The 18,556-nt window shown below is 35.6% G+C and overlaps 1 protein-coding gene across 3 annotated transcripts in view; it reads right to left on the bottom strand.

Annotated features, from left to right (window-relative positions):
- Positions 1-18,556, bottom strand: part of CHM (CHM Rab escort protein) — a 79,134-nt gene that overhangs the window by 3,260 nt on the left and 57,318 nt on the right. For all 3 annotated transcript variants that reach the window (XM_062584842.1, XM_062584844.1, XM_062584843.1), the window contains 5 exons: positions 16,489-16,593; positions 15,753-15,816; positions 14,095-14,191; positions 7,689-7,787; positions 4,077-4,243 (listed from right to left, as the gene is read on the bottom strand). In XM_062584842.1, the coding sequence (XP_062440826.1) occupies positions 4,077-4,243; positions 7,689-7,787; positions 14,095-14,191; positions 15,753-15,816; positions 16,489-16,593 (532 nt within the window). The remainder of the gene's footprint in view (positions 1-4,076; positions 4,244-7,688; positions 7,788-14,094; positions 14,192-15,752; positions 15,817-16,488; positions 16,594-18,556) is intronic.

Raw genomic sequence — 18,556 nt, 5'->3', positions numbered from 1 at the left:
TTAAAAAACGAGATAGAGGTGTTTAGAAATTTATTTCCCGAATCAACACATACTTCAAAGATTTTCATAATATCAGGCTTTCTCTTCCAAGTCCTTAAGTTTCTAAGGCAAACAGAGGCAAGAGATACAGATACTAGTCCTGTTTTGGGTTTCCACAAAGGTAAAGACATATTGCCTCCTGATTTTGTCTATTTAGTAAAGTGTGCTCTAAATAAGACCTGTAATGAGAGTTCCCACACAGACAAGAATACATTTAATCTCTATGTCCATACTATTACCAGACACTGCATTGAAAAGGCTGGCAATAGGGTCACTTAATGACAACTGCAAAGGCTGATTACATGATGTGGACTCCTGGACAAGAGGAAATTGTTTTCAGATTAATGTATCATTGAGCATGTACCAAACATCTTTCTGTGATAAACTTCACTGCCCACCAGCACTGCATTTGTATCACCAGTGCACAGATGTAGGACTCACTTTTTAACTGCTTAAATGACCCTGTCGAGTCTCAGTTCAATTTAACTTTTTATTCTGCTTCCTAAATTTCACTCTTCCATACTCCCTTAAAGCCACTTAAAAATAGTTGTAGATTAGCTTAGGAAGAAACATGCCCAAAACTCTATCCTTTACTTCCAAAGCATGTTTTTTGCAACTGTAAGACCTTGATACGTTTGGGAAAGGTGATGGTGGTGGTGGGTGCAAATATGCTACATCCTACCTAAAGCTAAGTTTCTGATAGCAAGAAAACACTTTTTAGGCTATTTCAAGTTTGCATTTGTCCTTGTTATTTAAGAGTATTAATGAAGAAAAGTACCATATTTTGCATTAAACATAAGACAAACTACAGTAGACAAACATTTTCAAATACAGTTCTGAACAAATTATTCTGCCTCCAATTAGTCAATGAATATCCAGTCCAAAAACAGTCAACAATTATGAGGCTGAATATGGAAAAAATTTCTCAGTATACAATGTAGGACATCATGACATTGATTATAATTGAACAATTTAATGTATATATTGCTTTCAGGTCTACCAATTTTTAAGTTAACCTTATCCATTTGAAGTCATGCAGAATAACCAATAATAATTTAACAGCCCCTTCATTATAACACTTTGATACTTACTGTAAGTAATTAATTTAGTAAATAGTTTTTTCAATATTTTATAGTTAAGTGTACCAGCTTTCAAATATGTAAGGCTGAGTTAAGCATTAAGACACAAACATGTAGAACACTTACACAGATATTCTTGTTTAATAACTGCTAAACTGCTTTAGGCTGAATAAAACTACTATGTTTTTTACAGTTTTGCTCTATCATGAGTATCTTGATAGCACATACACAAGCTCTATGGGCTTTCATTATAACTTTTATAGAGAACACTACCAAACTAACAGTAGTACAAAATAGAATGCAATTCTGTAACTGGGAACTTTTTCTGGATTACAAACAAGTGAAAGGACAAATACTGGCATGGCATTTTTGTACTTCATCTTGTGCACAGCCTTAGAAATCTGAAATACTTCACGTAATATTTTGTATTATTTTAGTGCAAGATAATTCATGTCAGGCTGCAGCAGTGGAAAAAATTGAAAACTGGGAGCCAGATTCTATCCAGATTCTTGATCCACATATACAGGATTTGAAGAAACCATAACCAGCACTTTACATTTCACTTAGCTTACTGTCAGGGCAGGTAAGTGCAGATGTCAAAACTAAAATCAGCATTATACTAGAAATTTAACACTAAATAAACTAAGAATTAAATCATTTGTACAGTGAGCTGTAGATGGATAATCATCTCTAGAAAATGTGGTACTGTCACTTCTAAATAATTTATCAATACAGTCAAAGATCATGGCATACAGAAACACTAATGGTAATGTATATTTAAACCATGAAAAGTATCCCTAAGACAGTAATAAGCTTAGAGAATTGAATCTAATTTTTACAATCAGTTCTATTTCTTAGAACAACGCATACTCAGTACAATTTTTTTTTTTTTAATGTTCCGATTCATAAGTTTGCAAGTATCTTATGTGGAGATTTTGATCCCATTGCTAGGTACCTGAGAGCAGCTTTGGGGGTGGGAGGCCATGGGGGCGTACCAGCGTACATGTATGCGTTACCTCCATCCTCACGTGCCGGGAAGGTACGTGCACGCCAGCTGGGAAGTGTTCCGAGTCTTGCTTTATCTGCAATCTATTCTCCCCGCCCCTCGGCCCCTGCCGCTTTTAACTACAGACACGGTTCACACTAAGATCTTTTTCACTCTAATTAGTGTCTACTTGTTTCAAAGTTTAAAATGGATTAAAAAACCCGCAACTTTTACTCTTTCTGAAAGCCAGTCTGTCAGGCTCCTGATCCTTTCTTCTGAGATCTGCTCAGTTCACATCTACCTCGTTGACAGTCAACAGATTCCACAGGAAGGCAAACTACAAGACCTTAGATACTTAAATACAGCTTGGTCTACAATGCCATTACTTGTATTGATAAGAATTAAGGGCTGTTAAGCGAAAACAAATTTAAATGCAAGAAAAGATGGCTGATCATAGAATTAGAAATAGCCATAGTATATCTTATTTAAATCATTCTATTTACTGTGTGAACTGTATTGATCATAAACCCAAGTTTGTTTTTAAATATATTTAAACAGCTTTTGACTTGCATTTTTAAATGGTAACAGTTAAAGAAAAAAAACTCCTTAATTTAAAGAAATTCATTTACAATTTAAAAGCGCTGCCATAGCAATTGTCTCGCATTATTTTTGTCTTTACAATCCTTTACCCTCCTGGGAGGCAAATTACTGCCTTGTAAAGCAAAATGAAGGGTACTATTAGCCCTTAATTATACTGTTCTAACCCTACAGTTCAGACTATGTCAGCCTTTCCATTTTAAAATCTTATTTTAAGAGGTTTATGACTTGGTCATAAACCAAAAAAGACCTTTAAAAATAACTAGAGCTAGTTAATCCTATAAAGGTATAGAAGTGTGTTAGCTCTAAGAGCACCCTGACATCAGTGTCGAGTGCACAACGAGAAGTTCACGTGAAGTTCTTCGTGAATTTCTGTGCATCTACCCTCAATGGTCTAGGGTTCCTCAACATTATGCTTCCTGCTAACAGAGGAGAAGGCTATTTCACCCTCTGTCTACCTATCCAGTTTTCACTCTTCACCTCTAATTTCAAAACACTAGTTGCTTGTCTTAAATTGAGCTTTGGTAGGCATGTTAATGCCTGCTATTACAAGTCACAAATAGCTTTCAGTTCAGGATTCCAGTTAGCAGGAACCAAATACACAGATACCCAAATATTGAGGACTAAAAATCAAAACTGAATGTGAGTTGTCATCAAATATTTTCATGAGATAGAGTGAGATACCCCTCAATTTCTTCAGAGACATAATTACACCATACATTTTTAACACAGTATTAGTAAGGCAAAGAGAAGAAAGATAACCTGCGATAGATAGTTTAACGCACCTCTACCTAGTATTTCTGCTGTTTTTTAAATAGATTTCTGGCCATGTCCTGTGAGTACTAAACTTCAGTACTACTTTGACAAATTTTCTACAGTTTAACGGTAGACAGGTTTTTCTGATCTTTTTTTGATTTGTACTACTTCCCTGCTACTTTACCTCCTCTGCAAGCTTACAGGTGAAAGACTGCATATATTCTTCCTATATTTCTGAATTATTTGATAGTTTTTCCTTTCCACAATATTTCAGCAAATAACCTTCTGATCAAGATCATCATTTTTAGGTACTACTGCCTTCTATATTTCCTCTTTGTCCTTTCAGACTAGCTGCTACTTCTAATATTTCTATACTAATCATCATTTTCTGAAGTTTTTTCCATTCTTGGTAGCACTGACATCCACTTTGCTTGTTATGTAACAATTCTGTACATTTAGCTATAAAGAAGCAAAAATGTTTTAATATTAACTACATAGCATAAAACAAGATTATCCAAGAACAAAAAAAAAAAAAAAAAAAAAAAAAAAAAAGACTACATTGGACCTTCTTAGGCCTCTGAAATGAAAGTTCTACAACCAAAATGATTAAGTTGCCCAACCTGTTTGACAGCACAGTCATTTCCTAAAGCAGAGTCTGGTCCAGAACAAACATAAACATTTGAAGGTAAGCCGTCATATGTATTTCTGTCAATGCCTGAAGAATCTCTCATGTTGAAGTATACAGCCCAGAGGACTCGAGGTTTTTCCAGTTTTTCATTTTCAGTCTCTAAAAAGGAAAAAATGTTTCCAATAATCAGCGTTCATGTGCAATAACAGAAATATGGAATTAAGCACATCAGAAGTCAATTTATAAGCATGAAATTACTGTAATAGAGTATAAATATATATTTTCAAAAGGCCAACAAAGATGTACTAATAGCACTTTTAATACATTCTTTTTATAAGGTTTCTAGAAAGGATTTTTGCAATTAACTATTTAACATCATAAATCTTGCTAGCTTATTGCACACTTTAACTTTCTTATCTTAATCAAAAGAAGTCCTTGAACCCATGCTTCTTTCACATGCTGTAAGTTACCAAAGAAGGGTTCTTTTCACATGGTTATGTACTAAATAATGCTCCCATTTTCAAGTTGCCATTTTTCAAGTAAAACACATTTACTGTATTTTCACTATCAGTATTTTCCTTTTAATTTCAAGAGCAAATCATGTGACATTTTTGTTGCTTTGCCTTGAAAAGAACAACAAAAATAAGGGAAGGGAGAATAACTGTATGTATCCCCACATTTAAAGCCCTGAAATCAAATTTCGTATTATTTCATTTAAAAATAGGCAGAAGTGGTAAATTAATCCAGTTATCCATAAGTATATTTAATTTTACTTTCTACTTTTTTCCTGAGGTGCTTTTGATCATACTTCTATTTTCTATTACAGCTGCAAGCATGCAAATTTGATTTATTCTGTATAAAGAATTCTAAAAAAGAACCAATATCACCATGACAAGCACAAAGAAACTTGGTCTAAATATAATACACAATATTCATTATGCATACAAAATGACCATAAACCATGTCTTGCTTGTCCATCATCTGTACCATCTTGTAGTTACTTCGTACTTTATATATAATCCCTCTAAACATCATCAGCAAAACTTCTGAGAAAACGAAGGTCACATCATCATCATCATCAACAGTGCAGAATGCAACAGAAAAACACACAACACAGGTTCTGAGCTTAATAGATACTATTTTTTTGGGCAAATTTGCTGTCCCCTTTTTGGTATTTCAGTTCCTCTAAAATAAATGATGCTTGTAAAAGACCTTGCAAGATTTACTTCTTTCCAAGGAAGAAACTTCTACATAACAATGACATTCAGAATAGTATTTTAGTTGAATTAGGAAGGGAAAAAAAAAAGAGAGATAAATCTATGCTATTCCTTTAGCATAACTGCCAAATACTTTTTAAAAAAAAAAAAAAAAGAGAGAGAGAGAGAGCGCGCAAACCATATTGAACAATTTGAAATATAAATTAAATTCATCAGCCTGTGAAAGTCTGAGCCTTACTACAGGGCAAGATGCTCTTTAATATATTTAAAAGTTCACATTGCTCATAAAAGTTACTTCTTCCTCATTTAGGCAGGAAAATGAATGGAGTCCTCTTCTCCAGGTGACTTTGCCTCTTTGACCTGCCATGGCCCAGTGCTCACTTTATCTGGTGATTCATTTTCAATAACTCCAACAGTATTTGTTCTGACATTTTAATTAAAATACGACCACTACCTCATCCTGATGATAAAAAGGCCTATGTGTCAGTGAAAACTAGCTTTTCAGTGCCTCAGTGCACCTGAGGACCCCTCTGATCACAGAGTTTCTACAGAAGAATTTCAGTCAGGTTTTAAACAATATATCATTTCAAAACTGGATCACTTTAAACATTAAGATTAATGCTACCCTCTCCCCCCACAATGACTAGGAGACACTAAACCACAGGCTAATCTTTTCTTCACCATTCATACAAACACAAAATAGTATCTTCAAAATGCAAGCTATACATTAAATATTAAAACTTGAAAAATACTGGGCTTTAAATGAACTAATATCAAAATAAGAAGTGATTGCAACTACTCAACCTATTTATTTTTTTAATATTTATTTTTATATTTACCATAAGTCCTAAATAATTGTTTTGTAAAACCGTATACTACAAACCCAGTAAAACATCTGACTCTTTGGGTTATCAAAACAAAGTTTGCCTTTCCAGATATGGAAAAGGAAGAAAATGTATATTATTTAATATTTTACTTCCTATTCAATGCACTTTGTTGTCTAACAAAGACAATAATAAAACATTTGCTTGTTCTTTAAAAAGGAAAGTACAGAAAAAGCAAAGAATGCAGAAAAAAAAAACTGTGAGAAGTTGAAGTCAAGCCGTCACAAAATTTTGTTGTTGGCTGCAGAACTCTAAGAAAAAATAAAGACATTGGATACGAAAGACTTTAATACTAGAAAACTCTACCTGAATTCAGGAAGTTAAGAATGATGCATGACAGTAAATATTATAAGCAAACAGAATATTAGAATTATGAAATACATCCACATCTAGCCTCTGCATAAAATCATAAACACTTTCACAGGCAACTAAACATTAGTTTTCCACAGAACCACAATTTACTATATTTAAGTATGAGCATTCTATATTTAAAAAGGCTTTATCAGAGTAAGAATAGAGCAACAGCTTCTATGATCGCACTACCTTAGAAATGAACTCATTATATGGGCTTCTACCCAAAAATATGATTATATTCAACATCTTGGGATTAATTTTCAAAAACTTCTGTCAAATGAGCTCAAATTATCTCTGGGAGAATTTCTTTCTTAGTAAAAACTGCTTTGTCAGCAGCTACTTTCCTCTTGGACTATGGAATTGTTCATCTCAAGGTCAAAGCTCAGGAAAACAGCTGGTAAAGTCTCCTTTAATACAGGCCCCAAAAGCGCATTACTGGAGATAAGAATGACTAGAAATCTCTCTGCCTTCCCAGTAACATCCTAGGGCACAACTCCTTTACACTTCAACTTTAAAACAAAATCCATAGAACTAAAAACAGCAAAGAAGAAGGCACTTAAAGAAAAAGACTGAAAGAATGAACAAAACAGTTGGAATAGGTGGCAGCAAAAGAAAACTAAGAAGCTTATAGCCCTGAATATATTTGGCAGCTGGAGGGGAAAAGCAGACCAATAGCTTTTTGGATTTTAAGATCATTTGTCAGAGATGCATACAAGTAACAGAAATCATGAAATGCAGAACAATGGGAAAAAAAAATTTAACAGGTGCACAGATTTTCTTTTAATTGCTGCATCTTTGAAAGACAGAGATGTCAAGAAGCAAATACAGTTCCATGAAAAAAAAATTCAAAACTAAAAAGCCATAGGCCCTAGACATTTATATCCATGGTCCTGGTATACTGAAGTTAAACCATAGTTGAAGAATACTGGAAAAACTAGATCATGAATACTGAAAACTGACACCAAATCATCTCCCTCTCAAAACACATTCCTTTACTTTGAAACACTGACGTCTAAGTAGCAGTTCACAACGTATGTTGATTCTGATGACGGATTCAGATGTTCAGTAGCAGCTATTTTAGTTAAAATATATTTTTATATTTTTATATAACTATATTTTTTGGCAAGATAATCTCTTATTTATTTTTACCTTTTTCTGTTTCAGTATTTAGATTGAATAACTTCTGTACGACAGGCTCTAAATCTTCTCTAGCAGTTTTAGTTGATGGACAGGTTAAATGAACTAAATCTGTTAAAAAGAGAACAGAAATTAATTACAATTACCAGTACAGAGATATATAAATATCATTTACAATTTCTGAAAGACACAGTAGGCTTTTAGAAATCACTGTTCTTCACATAAATCACTTCCTTTAACCCAGAGAAGTACTGTTACGGAAATTCATTCTCTCCCTCTCTCTCTCTGTGTGTGCGTGTGTGTGCATATCTATATAGATAGGTATATAAACTCCCACACAAATGAATATATATGTTTTTAGAGATGGAAATTTTCTTAAGTATCTTATTAAAAATCTGCACAGTCCTCAAACCACTGAAGCTGCAGGCTGAAGTACTTTAAAACAGGCACTAGGTATCATATCAGCTGATGTTCATGTACTTAAAATGTTAAGTGCAATTGCAAAATAATAATTTGCTACAAAATTACTTCTAAAAGCATGAACCTCTTATGGTATCATCCACTATGCAACACATGAAGCATACTCATTCTAAGAGAAGCCATTCATTCCTTTTCTGAGAAGTATAGCGGTCAACAAATGAATCTCACAATTATCTCTCTCCTCCATATAAATTGGTAAAAAGGAACCATAATGTCAATAGTGCAGAGAATATTATTCTATGAATACACGTCTTCAGATAGCAGGAAAAAGTATGTTAAAAAAAGTAACAGAAAACTGGATGAACACCTGATTTTTTTTTAAACAAACAATCGCTAGAAAGAGCAAGAACATTCTTGATCACTGCCTTAATAGCCAAAAAGTGCAATAACACACTAAAACCACAGATGTCATCACTTCATCATTTTAACTCTTTGGTCAGGCCTGCACTACCCACAGATTAAGTCTGGGTGGACAGGAGTAAGTAGGAAGGCATCTTTCCCCACTGAAGAAAGAAGTGTGAGCAAGACTCATTTCTTTTATTGTGCTAAAGAGTAAGTGGGAAATGAAATGAATAAACGTGTTTCAAGTCACAGCTCAAGTGAGTTTATTCACTCATCTTCTTATGGGATTAGAAAAACAATAGTTTTGTATTAGAATATGGGCGAAATTCAGTTACATGCACTAGTAAATACTTACGATGCTTGGAAAACTGATTTCAAGTACTTGATTGTAAAAAGTGCTTTGTGCAGATCAGAAACAAACCATAGACTACTGCAATCCTATACTGAAAAAAGATGATGCTGAAAAATATTTGTGACATAATTCACAATTTTGCTCAAATAATACAAGTTTGACATTTAGATTTCTTGTTCACATACTTGTTTTCATGAAAATAAAGCGTCAGCATGTTCCATGGGGAAGCTTTTTAGCAACTTCCTTTGTTCTGTTTTGCAAATAATCGTTTGATATAGCTCTTGACCTATTCTGTCCAACTGGTCTCTCTTCAGATAGAAAGGCAGCTACTCTGCTGCATTATCCCATCTGATTTTACATCTATTCAGATACTTTAAAAGCCTCATTTTAAAGCTTTTTGTAGATCTGCATCAAGGGACCTGCTTACTTTTGAATAGCTGTATGGAAACTCATTAGTAGTGACAGAAGTATTCTTCACAGCATCATGAAGATGTTTAACCTATCTTTCTGCAAGTTTTCAGCTGAATTAGGTTTTTCTTCATTGCTATACAACTTTGTTCAATTTAACAGTAATGAATAGCTATCATAATAGTTAAGTTACTTCAAATTCATATGATGTTGTTCTTTTAACTTTGAAGTCTTTCTATATTTGAGTCATTATTTCATTTACCAGTACCTCATACATATCTTGAATGATTTCCGGATCTCCCAGCCCCAGTTACATCACAGAAAGTATGACATTGACTCCAGAAGGACCAGAATTTTAACTTTTTTTTTTTAAAAAATTACATATGCCAAAGGTTATCTTCAAACATTAATACTCCCTTTTATGTTTAGCCAAGAACAAATATGAACTCTAAAAGGAAGATATTCTAAAAGTAAATAAAGGTAGGTGTAATAATGAAAATCACCCTGTAATCTTAATTAAATGTTTACTACTTCAAATACTGTAATACTATCTGTTTTTTCTTTTTTTTAAAAAAAAAAAAAAGCTATAAATCTTTAAAGTTCACATCATTTACTTTCTATAAAATAATTTTTATTATCTTTAAGGTTATGGCTATGAGTCACAGTCATCAGTATATATTTTGATTATATTTGATTTACTCAGGTATAACTGCATTAGTTACAGTGGTTGCCAACATTTGTCTTCAAGTAATTCTTCTAGCAGGAAGAACGATGAGTTTAGTTCATGATTTCATCATTGCAGTCTCAATTTTTAGGGCAAGTGAAGGAGTTTGGTTCCACTCAGCTGGCAATACAGATTATGTGCCTGTCATTTATGTAGTGTGATCAAAGAGTAGATGTTATCTGTATACTTATCTTAAATAATTGTTTGAAGGAGAAATAAGTCAGGTTAAAACACATTTACAGATAATGATGTAAAAGTTAAAAGACAGAGGAAAAAAGACAGAAAGAAATTTTTGAAATCCACCCTACAACTAGAATTTAGCTATAACAAAAAATACAACTATTAGTATTTCAATACTTTGGTCAAGGCCAGCATTCCATCAGTTTAAAATAAAATAAAATCACTAAAGTAACAAAACTTGCAATTTAAAAACAAGATGACTATAGAATTATAGAATCACAGAATCAGTAAGGTTGAAAGGGACCTCTGGAGATCATCTAGTCCAGCCTCCCTGCTCAGCAGGGTCACCTACAGCATGTTAGACAGGGTTGCATCCACGTGGGCCTTGAACATCTCCAGAGAAGGAGATCTCACAACCTCTCTGGGCAGCCTGTGCCAGTGCTCTGTCACTCTCACAGGGAAGAAATTCCTCCTCATGGTCAGGTGGAACTTCCTGTGGTTCAATTTCTGCCCATTGCCTCTTGTCCTGTCACATGGGACAACTGAAAAGAGCTTGTCCCCATCCCCTTGACACCCTCCCTTCAGGAACTGGCTTTCTTGGCCACAAGGGCACATTGCTGGCTCATGGTCAACTTGTCATCTACCAGCACTCCCAGGTCCTTCTCTGCAGAGCTGCTCTCCAGAAGGTCAGCCCCTAGCTTGTACTGATGCCTAGCGTTATTCCTCCCTAGGTGCAGGACCCTGCACTTGCCCTTGTTGAACCTCAGGAGGTTCCTCTCCGCCCAACTCTCCAGCCTGTCCAGGTCTCTCTGAATGGCAGCACAGCCCTCAGGTGTGTCAGCCACTCCTCCCAGCTTGGTATCATCAGCAAACTTGCTGAGGAGACACTCTGCCCCCTCATCCAGGTCACTGATGAAGAAGTTGAACAGGATGGGATCCAGGACTGAGGCCTGGGAGACGCCACTAGCTACAAGCCTCCAACTAGACTCCACACCACCGATGACAACCCTCTGAGCTCTGCCTTTCAGCCAGTTCTCAACCCACCTCACTGTCCACTTGTCTAACCCACACTTCCTGAGCTTAACTAGGAGGACGTTATGGGAGACAGAGTCAAAAGCCTTGCTGAAGTCAAGGTACACAATGGCTACTGCTCTCCCCTCATCTACCCAGCCAGTCATGCCATCAGAGAAGGCTATCAGATTGGTTAAATAGGATTTCCCCTTGGTGAATCCATGCTGGCTACTCCTGAGCACCTTCTTTTCCTCCATGTGTCTGGAGATGACACCCAGAATGAGCAGTTCCATCACCTTGCCAGGGATGGAGGTGAGGCTGACCAGCCTGCAGTTGCCCAGGTCCTCCTCCTTGCCCTTCTTGAAGACTGGAGTGACATTGGCTTTCTTCCAGTCCTCAGGCACCTCTCCAGTTCTCCAGGACTTTTCAAAGATGATGGAGAGTGGCCTGGCAACAACATCCGCCAGCTCCCTCAGTACCCGTGGGTGCGTCCCATCCGGGCCCATGGATTTGTGGATGTCTAGCCTGCCCAGAAGGTCTCTAATCCTTTCCTCCTCAACCGAAGGAAAGTCTTCCCTTCTCCAGACCTTTTCCCTCACATCCTGGCTGCAGGATTCCTGGGGGCTGCCCTTAGCAGTGAAGACTGAAGCAAAGAAGGCATTCAGTAGTTCTGCCTTCTCTGTATCCCTTGTCACCAGGGCCCCCACCCCTTTCAGTAGCGGGCCCACACTTCCCCTAGTCCTCCTCTTGCTGCTGATGTATTTGAAGAAGCCCTTCCTGTTGTCCTTGACATCCCTTGCCAGACTCAATTCCAGCTGGGCCTTTGCCTTCCTCGCTGCATCTCTACATACTCTGACTGCATTCCTGTAATTCCCCCAATTAGCCTGTTCTCTCTTCCACATTCTGTGTATTTTCTTCTGTCTGAATTTGGCCAAGAGCTCCTTGCTCACCCATGCAGGTCTCCTACCCCTTATGCTGCACTTCTTACTCACAGGGATGCACGCTTGGAGGAAGTGATGCTTGAATACTGGCCAGCTCTCCTGGACCCCCCTTCCTTCTAGGGCCTTAACTCATGAGATTCCTCCAAGTAGGTCTCCGAAGAGCCCAAAATCCGCTCTCCTGAAGTCCAGGGTTGCAATCCTGCTTGTTGCCTTGCTTCTTTCCTGAAGGATCCTGAACTCCACCATCTCATGGTCACTGCCCCCAGCCTTCACATCTCTAACCAGTCCCTCTCTGTTGGTAAGGACAAGATCCAGCAGGACACCCTTCCTTGTAGGCTCCATCTGTGACAAGAAGTTATCATCAACGCATTGCTGGAGCCTCCCGGACTGTTTGTGTGTTGCTGTGTTGTCCCTCCAGCAGATGTCAGGGTGGTTGAAGCCCCCCATGAGAACCAGGGCCTGTGATCATGAGGCTACTTCCAGCTGTCTGTAGAAGGCCTCATTGACTTTCTCTTCCTGGTCAGGTGGCCTGTAGTAGACACCCACAACAGTGTCCCCCATGTTAGCCTGCCCTTTGATCTTTACCCACAAGCTCTCAATTGCCTCCTCTTCCTCTACCCCTAGCAGAGCTCGATGCATTCCAGTTGCTCTCTCACATAAAGAGCAACTCCACCACCTCGCCCTCCTGGCCTGTCTCTCCTAAAAAGCACATAGCCATCCATGGCAGCATTCCAGTCATGTGAGCCATCCCACCATGTCTCTGCGACTGCAATGAGATCATGGCCCTGCGATCGCACACAGATCTCCAGCTCCTCCTGTTTCTTCCCCATGCTGCGTGCATTGGTGTACGGGCATTTCAAAGAGGTAGTCATGTCTGCAGGTTTCCCAGGAAGGGTGTACGGGGGTCCCCCATAGCTATTTTATCAAGGAACATAGCAAATTCCCTTCTGAAATTAACAAATCTCATGATTGGACATAACCCTACCTTCACCCAAACCTTTCAGCAGTCATCAATTATTTCAATTAATACTCAAAGAAAGCAGTCTTAAAAAAAAAAAAAACAAAAAAAACAAAAAAAAAAAAAAAAAAACAGCTCTAAAGCCAAGCCATCAGATTCATGTGATTCATTTCACCTACTGATGTAAAGACTCACTATTTTAATAGTGAAAGTAAATCTAAAGAGAAGAAAAGACTTCATCTTTTGCTGACAGTATTTTTTTTTTAAAAAAAGGATTTCAGAAATATTTGGGAGTTTTGAAAATTTTTGGCAGAAAATTTTTTTAAGAAAAGTAATTTCTTAAGAGATTGCCAATATTTTGTGTTGAATACTGCATGATTCTAGCTGGTTAGAGTGGGGGAATAACAGTTGCTAGAGCTCTCAATGAATCTCACCTATCATTCTAGTAAATCTTTGGTTATCTTAACAATCTTGTAGAATAAAGAAAATGTGAAATTCTAATTTTTTAAAATGTAAAAATACTTAGCAGCCAAAAAGCAGCCAAAGCAACAAAAAAGCTCTTTCTTGGTGCTATTTTAAAATTATTACATTGGGACACTGGGAGAAATTTCTGTTTCTGATTTTTTTTTCTTTAACCAGTAAGACTACAGCTATCAAGTTCTTTAGCCACATTTGATTCATTTGGAAATGAAGAACAATATATCTTATTGCTATGAGAATCATAGTAACACTTTTATAAATAATTCTTGCATGTAAATTAAAAAATACGTACTTAAATGCAAGAACTTTATAGTATGATTCACAAACCAAATGAAAAACTCCACAATTGCTACAGAATGAAGACAATGGACTATTTATTTCATCTTCTGATGGAAGAAGCCAGTATAGACTGTTTTTTCAGGCAGCAATGTGATAATCATGCATCAGAGGAATGACTAAGACACATTTTAAATTTTTGTCTCAGAGCTGATATAATCAAAGGAAAAAATACAGTTAAGAACACTTAAGATACTTGTACTTACAAGTATCCTTCATGCACGTCATGGTTGAGGAACACAACTCAATGACACAAACTGCTGGTTGCCCTAGATCCACTGGAGGCATTCTCAAAATGGAAACCTAGCAAGCAGGAAGAGAAAATTCTGAATATCAAACTAATTAAAAAATAATTTCATCATACAGTATTATCTTACACTGAAATACTGCAAACTGCAACTCTACTAATATACTACTAACAGTTCAAGTAAAACTGGCTTCCTATTCAGTTCAAAAAGTAAAATACAACATTAAAACATAATAGGCAACTATGAGATCAGTAACCAAAGACTATCTGGAATAGGTACAGATTTGTACTATTCACGTATACATGAACACATACATTGACTTGAAGTTACTTAAGGATAATCTTCTTACAAAAACCAAAGTTTTAAGATTGTTATACTTTTGCAAAAAAAGAAGTTATTTGAATCTCACAAATAATTACCAAGAATTTCATACCTAAATATATTTATCACCACAAACATAACTGTATTTGTATTTGCTCAGTACTCTGCAAAAGTTTAACAACCCCATAAATATGTATTTATAGAACAGATGAAGAAAGCTCTACAAAAGTAGTTACTGTAAACTCTGCTACATACAACTCATCATAGATTTGTTTCTTTTATGAAATGCAGGAAAAAACCCAAGTCTATATCAAAACAGAGTAACATGAAAGATCAGACAACCACTGCCATTTTGATTAGAGATGAAAAATAACTGCAGACCTATTGATACAATCTTATTTTCTGGTTTACTAGTAACAGAATCTATGGGATCAATCCTGCAGAGCTTGCAAATACGAACAATTCTACTAAATGAGTAAGGCCACTTTTGTTATGAAGGGCAAAAGTGCTTCCTTTGTCCTTCATAACAAAGGTGCTTTGCTTTTGATTTTTTTTTTTTAGCATCAAAATGGTCAGAAAACATCACATTGCAGCCCTTTCCAAAATGATGATATTCAGCTTTTAATCTGATAACTAGTTTTCATCATAAGCCACAGACAGTTTATGAACTGCTGTTGGCAAGAGATTGCAAAGTGGTTTTTGAACACTGTGCAGAGCACCGTTATGTAAAAAATGGTGGAGTACTTTTACGTGGGACAGCTAGTAGCAAGGCGTAGGAAGAACAAAAAATTCTCTGCCTTCTATATTCTTATTTTTCAGGTCCTGATTTAAAATATAAGAACATAGGATATGATAAATTAAACAGAAGAAATACTTTTTACACAGACCACAGACCTTAATTTTAAAGGATATTTCTGACAAAGCAGAAACATTTTAAAAGGGATTTGAATGCATACAAATAGAATTTTGAGCTGTAAAAATGAATGTTAAAAAGCTTTCAACAAAGTTTATGCAATATAATTGATTAACAGTTAACAGTCAGCATGTTAATGGCAACAGTGGTAAAAAGCAAGTAAACCAGTAGCTTAGCAATTGCGTTAATTAAAATAGTCAACCAACAAACAAGGAAATCCAAGTCGCTGAACCAGAAGAAATACAGTTTTACAGAGACTAGTGAACCAGATTCAAGCAGAAATAAAAGCATGAATTAACTCCAACAACTAAATATTAATACATACAATTCATAAGAAGCAAGTGATATAAACAGATACAAGTGATACAAAATTGATATATACCTGCTGCTCTGAATCTGTTTTTAGTATGGACTGATCTGTAATGAGTACTGCTCTGGAAATCTGCCTACAATGAAATAAAACAATTATGACATCTCACAGAAACAGAAAAACAGCAATTTGGATTCAGTGTTCGGCAATACAAATCTAAACATAGTACTGTGTGAGTGTTAAATATACAATCTTTATTAATATGACTATGTACATACTGCACTGAGCATATACTTTGAATGGGATAATTTGCCTTTTGCTGAATTAGGTTAATCTCTGGAACATTAATATAGTATTTTCAATGCCCAGCACAGACAACCAATAAATGAGTGACTGCCATTATGTAAACAGCTCAATACCCTTCTGATTTAAAAGATTTAAAAGAGAGAGAGAGCATGCACAAATGTGTGCAAGAAAGCAATGACTGTTGATACATTTCTAAATCTGAATGAATTTAAAGAGAGAACAGAAAAGGGCACCTCCCTGTTCCAAGGACCTTTCAGCAAATATGAAATCCGTTAGGTTGGGTATTTCCATAAGGAAAAGGGGAATATAATTTTAAGGAAACCTAAACATAGAAGGTACAGTAAGCTCTCAAGTACATACGAGAAAGAAAAACTATGTACAGAACTAAGTTGTTTGCACCACAAAGATAACGCAGAAGGAAATATTCTCTTAACTTAAACTTAAAATACTAGTATGTAACATCCTGTAAGAGATTTACTATGCTTATTACTGTATTACATACCTGTAACACACATTTTTACATGTGTTCTCTGAAAGGTAACCATCTTCCACAACAAAATACTTGGCACTAATTCTTTGTCCAAAATGATCTAAGATAGCTTTGCATCTGTTTAAAAAAAATTCAAATTAAAGTAAGAAAAGAAGGAATTCATCCACAGAAGTATTCATAATTTTATTACAGTTTTGAAATTAAGTGACAGAGAAAATCATTTAAATCTGTGAAATAAGTTAGCTATAAACATTTAACATGCAAATCCTAAAATAACTCAACTGAAACTCATATATCTTAGAGAAATACATGGTATATACAATTATTCTGAATTACAGGTAACCATGTTAGAAAGTCAAATTGATCATTTTATTATTAAAGCAAAATATAGGCTCATAACACTGGCATTTTACTGTACATGAAAATGGAATGTTTCCTGCCTCGTGGTACATGGATGATAGTGTGTCACAATACTTGAGGCCACAGCAATCTTACATTACAAATATATGAAAGTATGAAACAGATTAGCTCTTATAAATGGGACAGATATGCAAATCATAGGAAGGTAAGAAACAAAAACCTTAAACTGTGGGGAACAAGATTTAAATTTCAGATTTCATTGAGGAAAAAAAGTCTGTAGGAGAGAAAAAAATTTGATACTTTCATATGAAATATATGAAAAATCAGGTAAGTGAAACAAAAGCAAGTTGCATATAGATATTAAACTATATGCTTTGATCTCTATTCTATTTAATTCTACATATCTTCTCAAACAGAAAACTTGCACATACTTTTTAAAAAAGACCTACAGTTCCAAAGGGCTCCTATTAAACTATTATAAACTTAGCTTGCAAACAAAACATGTAGACTACTTATTTCCATATCATAAGAATCTTTAAAGTTTAATATTGGTTCAAAAAATATTTTAAGGTTTTCTATAATATCAGAATATTTATTATTAAAATAAATAGTAATAAGAAAAGTAAAGCAAGTCAGCTTTACTTATCTTTTGCCTGATGTATATTACAGTTGCTTTAATATACAAGATTTAAAACAGTAAATCTCCTCTTACACTTTTACACACACACACACACACACACACGCAAGGAAACAAGAGGATGCCTAATACAGAGATTCCTTACAGTTTTAAATGTGTTTTATCATAGCATAGCATTATTCTTGTAAATAGCTGATATGAAAATTATGTCCTGAGAATAAACAACATTTCTGCAACTTCAAATTATTCATCAGTTTCTGTGAACAAAACAATCTACTGAACTAGTGAGGATGAAAATCAAACCTAAATACATAAATGCAACCAATTGCCACTTGCTTTTGTAGGTTTAGACTGTTACCTACTTTCCGCGGTGTGAAATGAAAGCTGAAAAGGGGTAGATGAAATGCTTATTTTGAAATGTATTTTGAAGTGTACTTAATCACCATTAACTTGTTGTAATACTAACTTCTAATACTGATTTCAAAGGCATGTGTACTACATATACAACTATATTCAAATTCAAGAGAGAACTTGCAAAACAGTCAAAACATCTAATGGCCGCAATGGTTTAACTTTGTACGTGCAGGATTCTTCACACAGCGTTTAAACAGCATTCTCTTCAACGTGCGTTTCACCTACTACTTTAGGAAGATTTTTTTCCTTAATGTTAGCCCAACTGATTTCATTCTCAAGCAGCTCTTTTACGCACTGCAAATGAACAAGGAAGTCAAGCTGGTACAGTTCATATCCAATTATAACCGTCCTGATTGTTTATCAAACAGTTTCCTCTGCCTGCCGCCCTCCCCCCAAACATTCTGTGGAGGGGGAAAGGCTGATTAAACATCATACTGCATCACTTAAGGCCAGCAAAAGCAACTACGCGCTTTTTATTTTCCTGCTAACTGTTGTTTCCTCTCCACTGTTCAGGAATAGCTATCAGGTCATGTGCTTGGTAAGATTTTAAACAGAAAGAGAGATTGTGCTTTTGGTATCAGTCGCCACTATTCTTCAAAGGATGATGCCAAGAAAATTTCTTTCCAGTACTGCTTCCAAATATGGAAAACACTTATGCACTGACATTAT

This window comes from Rhea pennata, chromosome 11 (genome assembly GCF_028389875.1).
Source record: "Rhea pennata isolate bPtePen1 chromosome 11, bPtePen1.pri, whole genome shotgun sequence".
Lineage (NCBI taxonomy): Eukaryota > Metazoa > Chordata > Aves > Rheiformes > Rheidae > Rhea > Rhea pennata.
The sequence above is the reverse complement of the archived record's forward strand: the minus strand, read 5'-3'. Positions and strand labels throughout refer to the sequence as shown.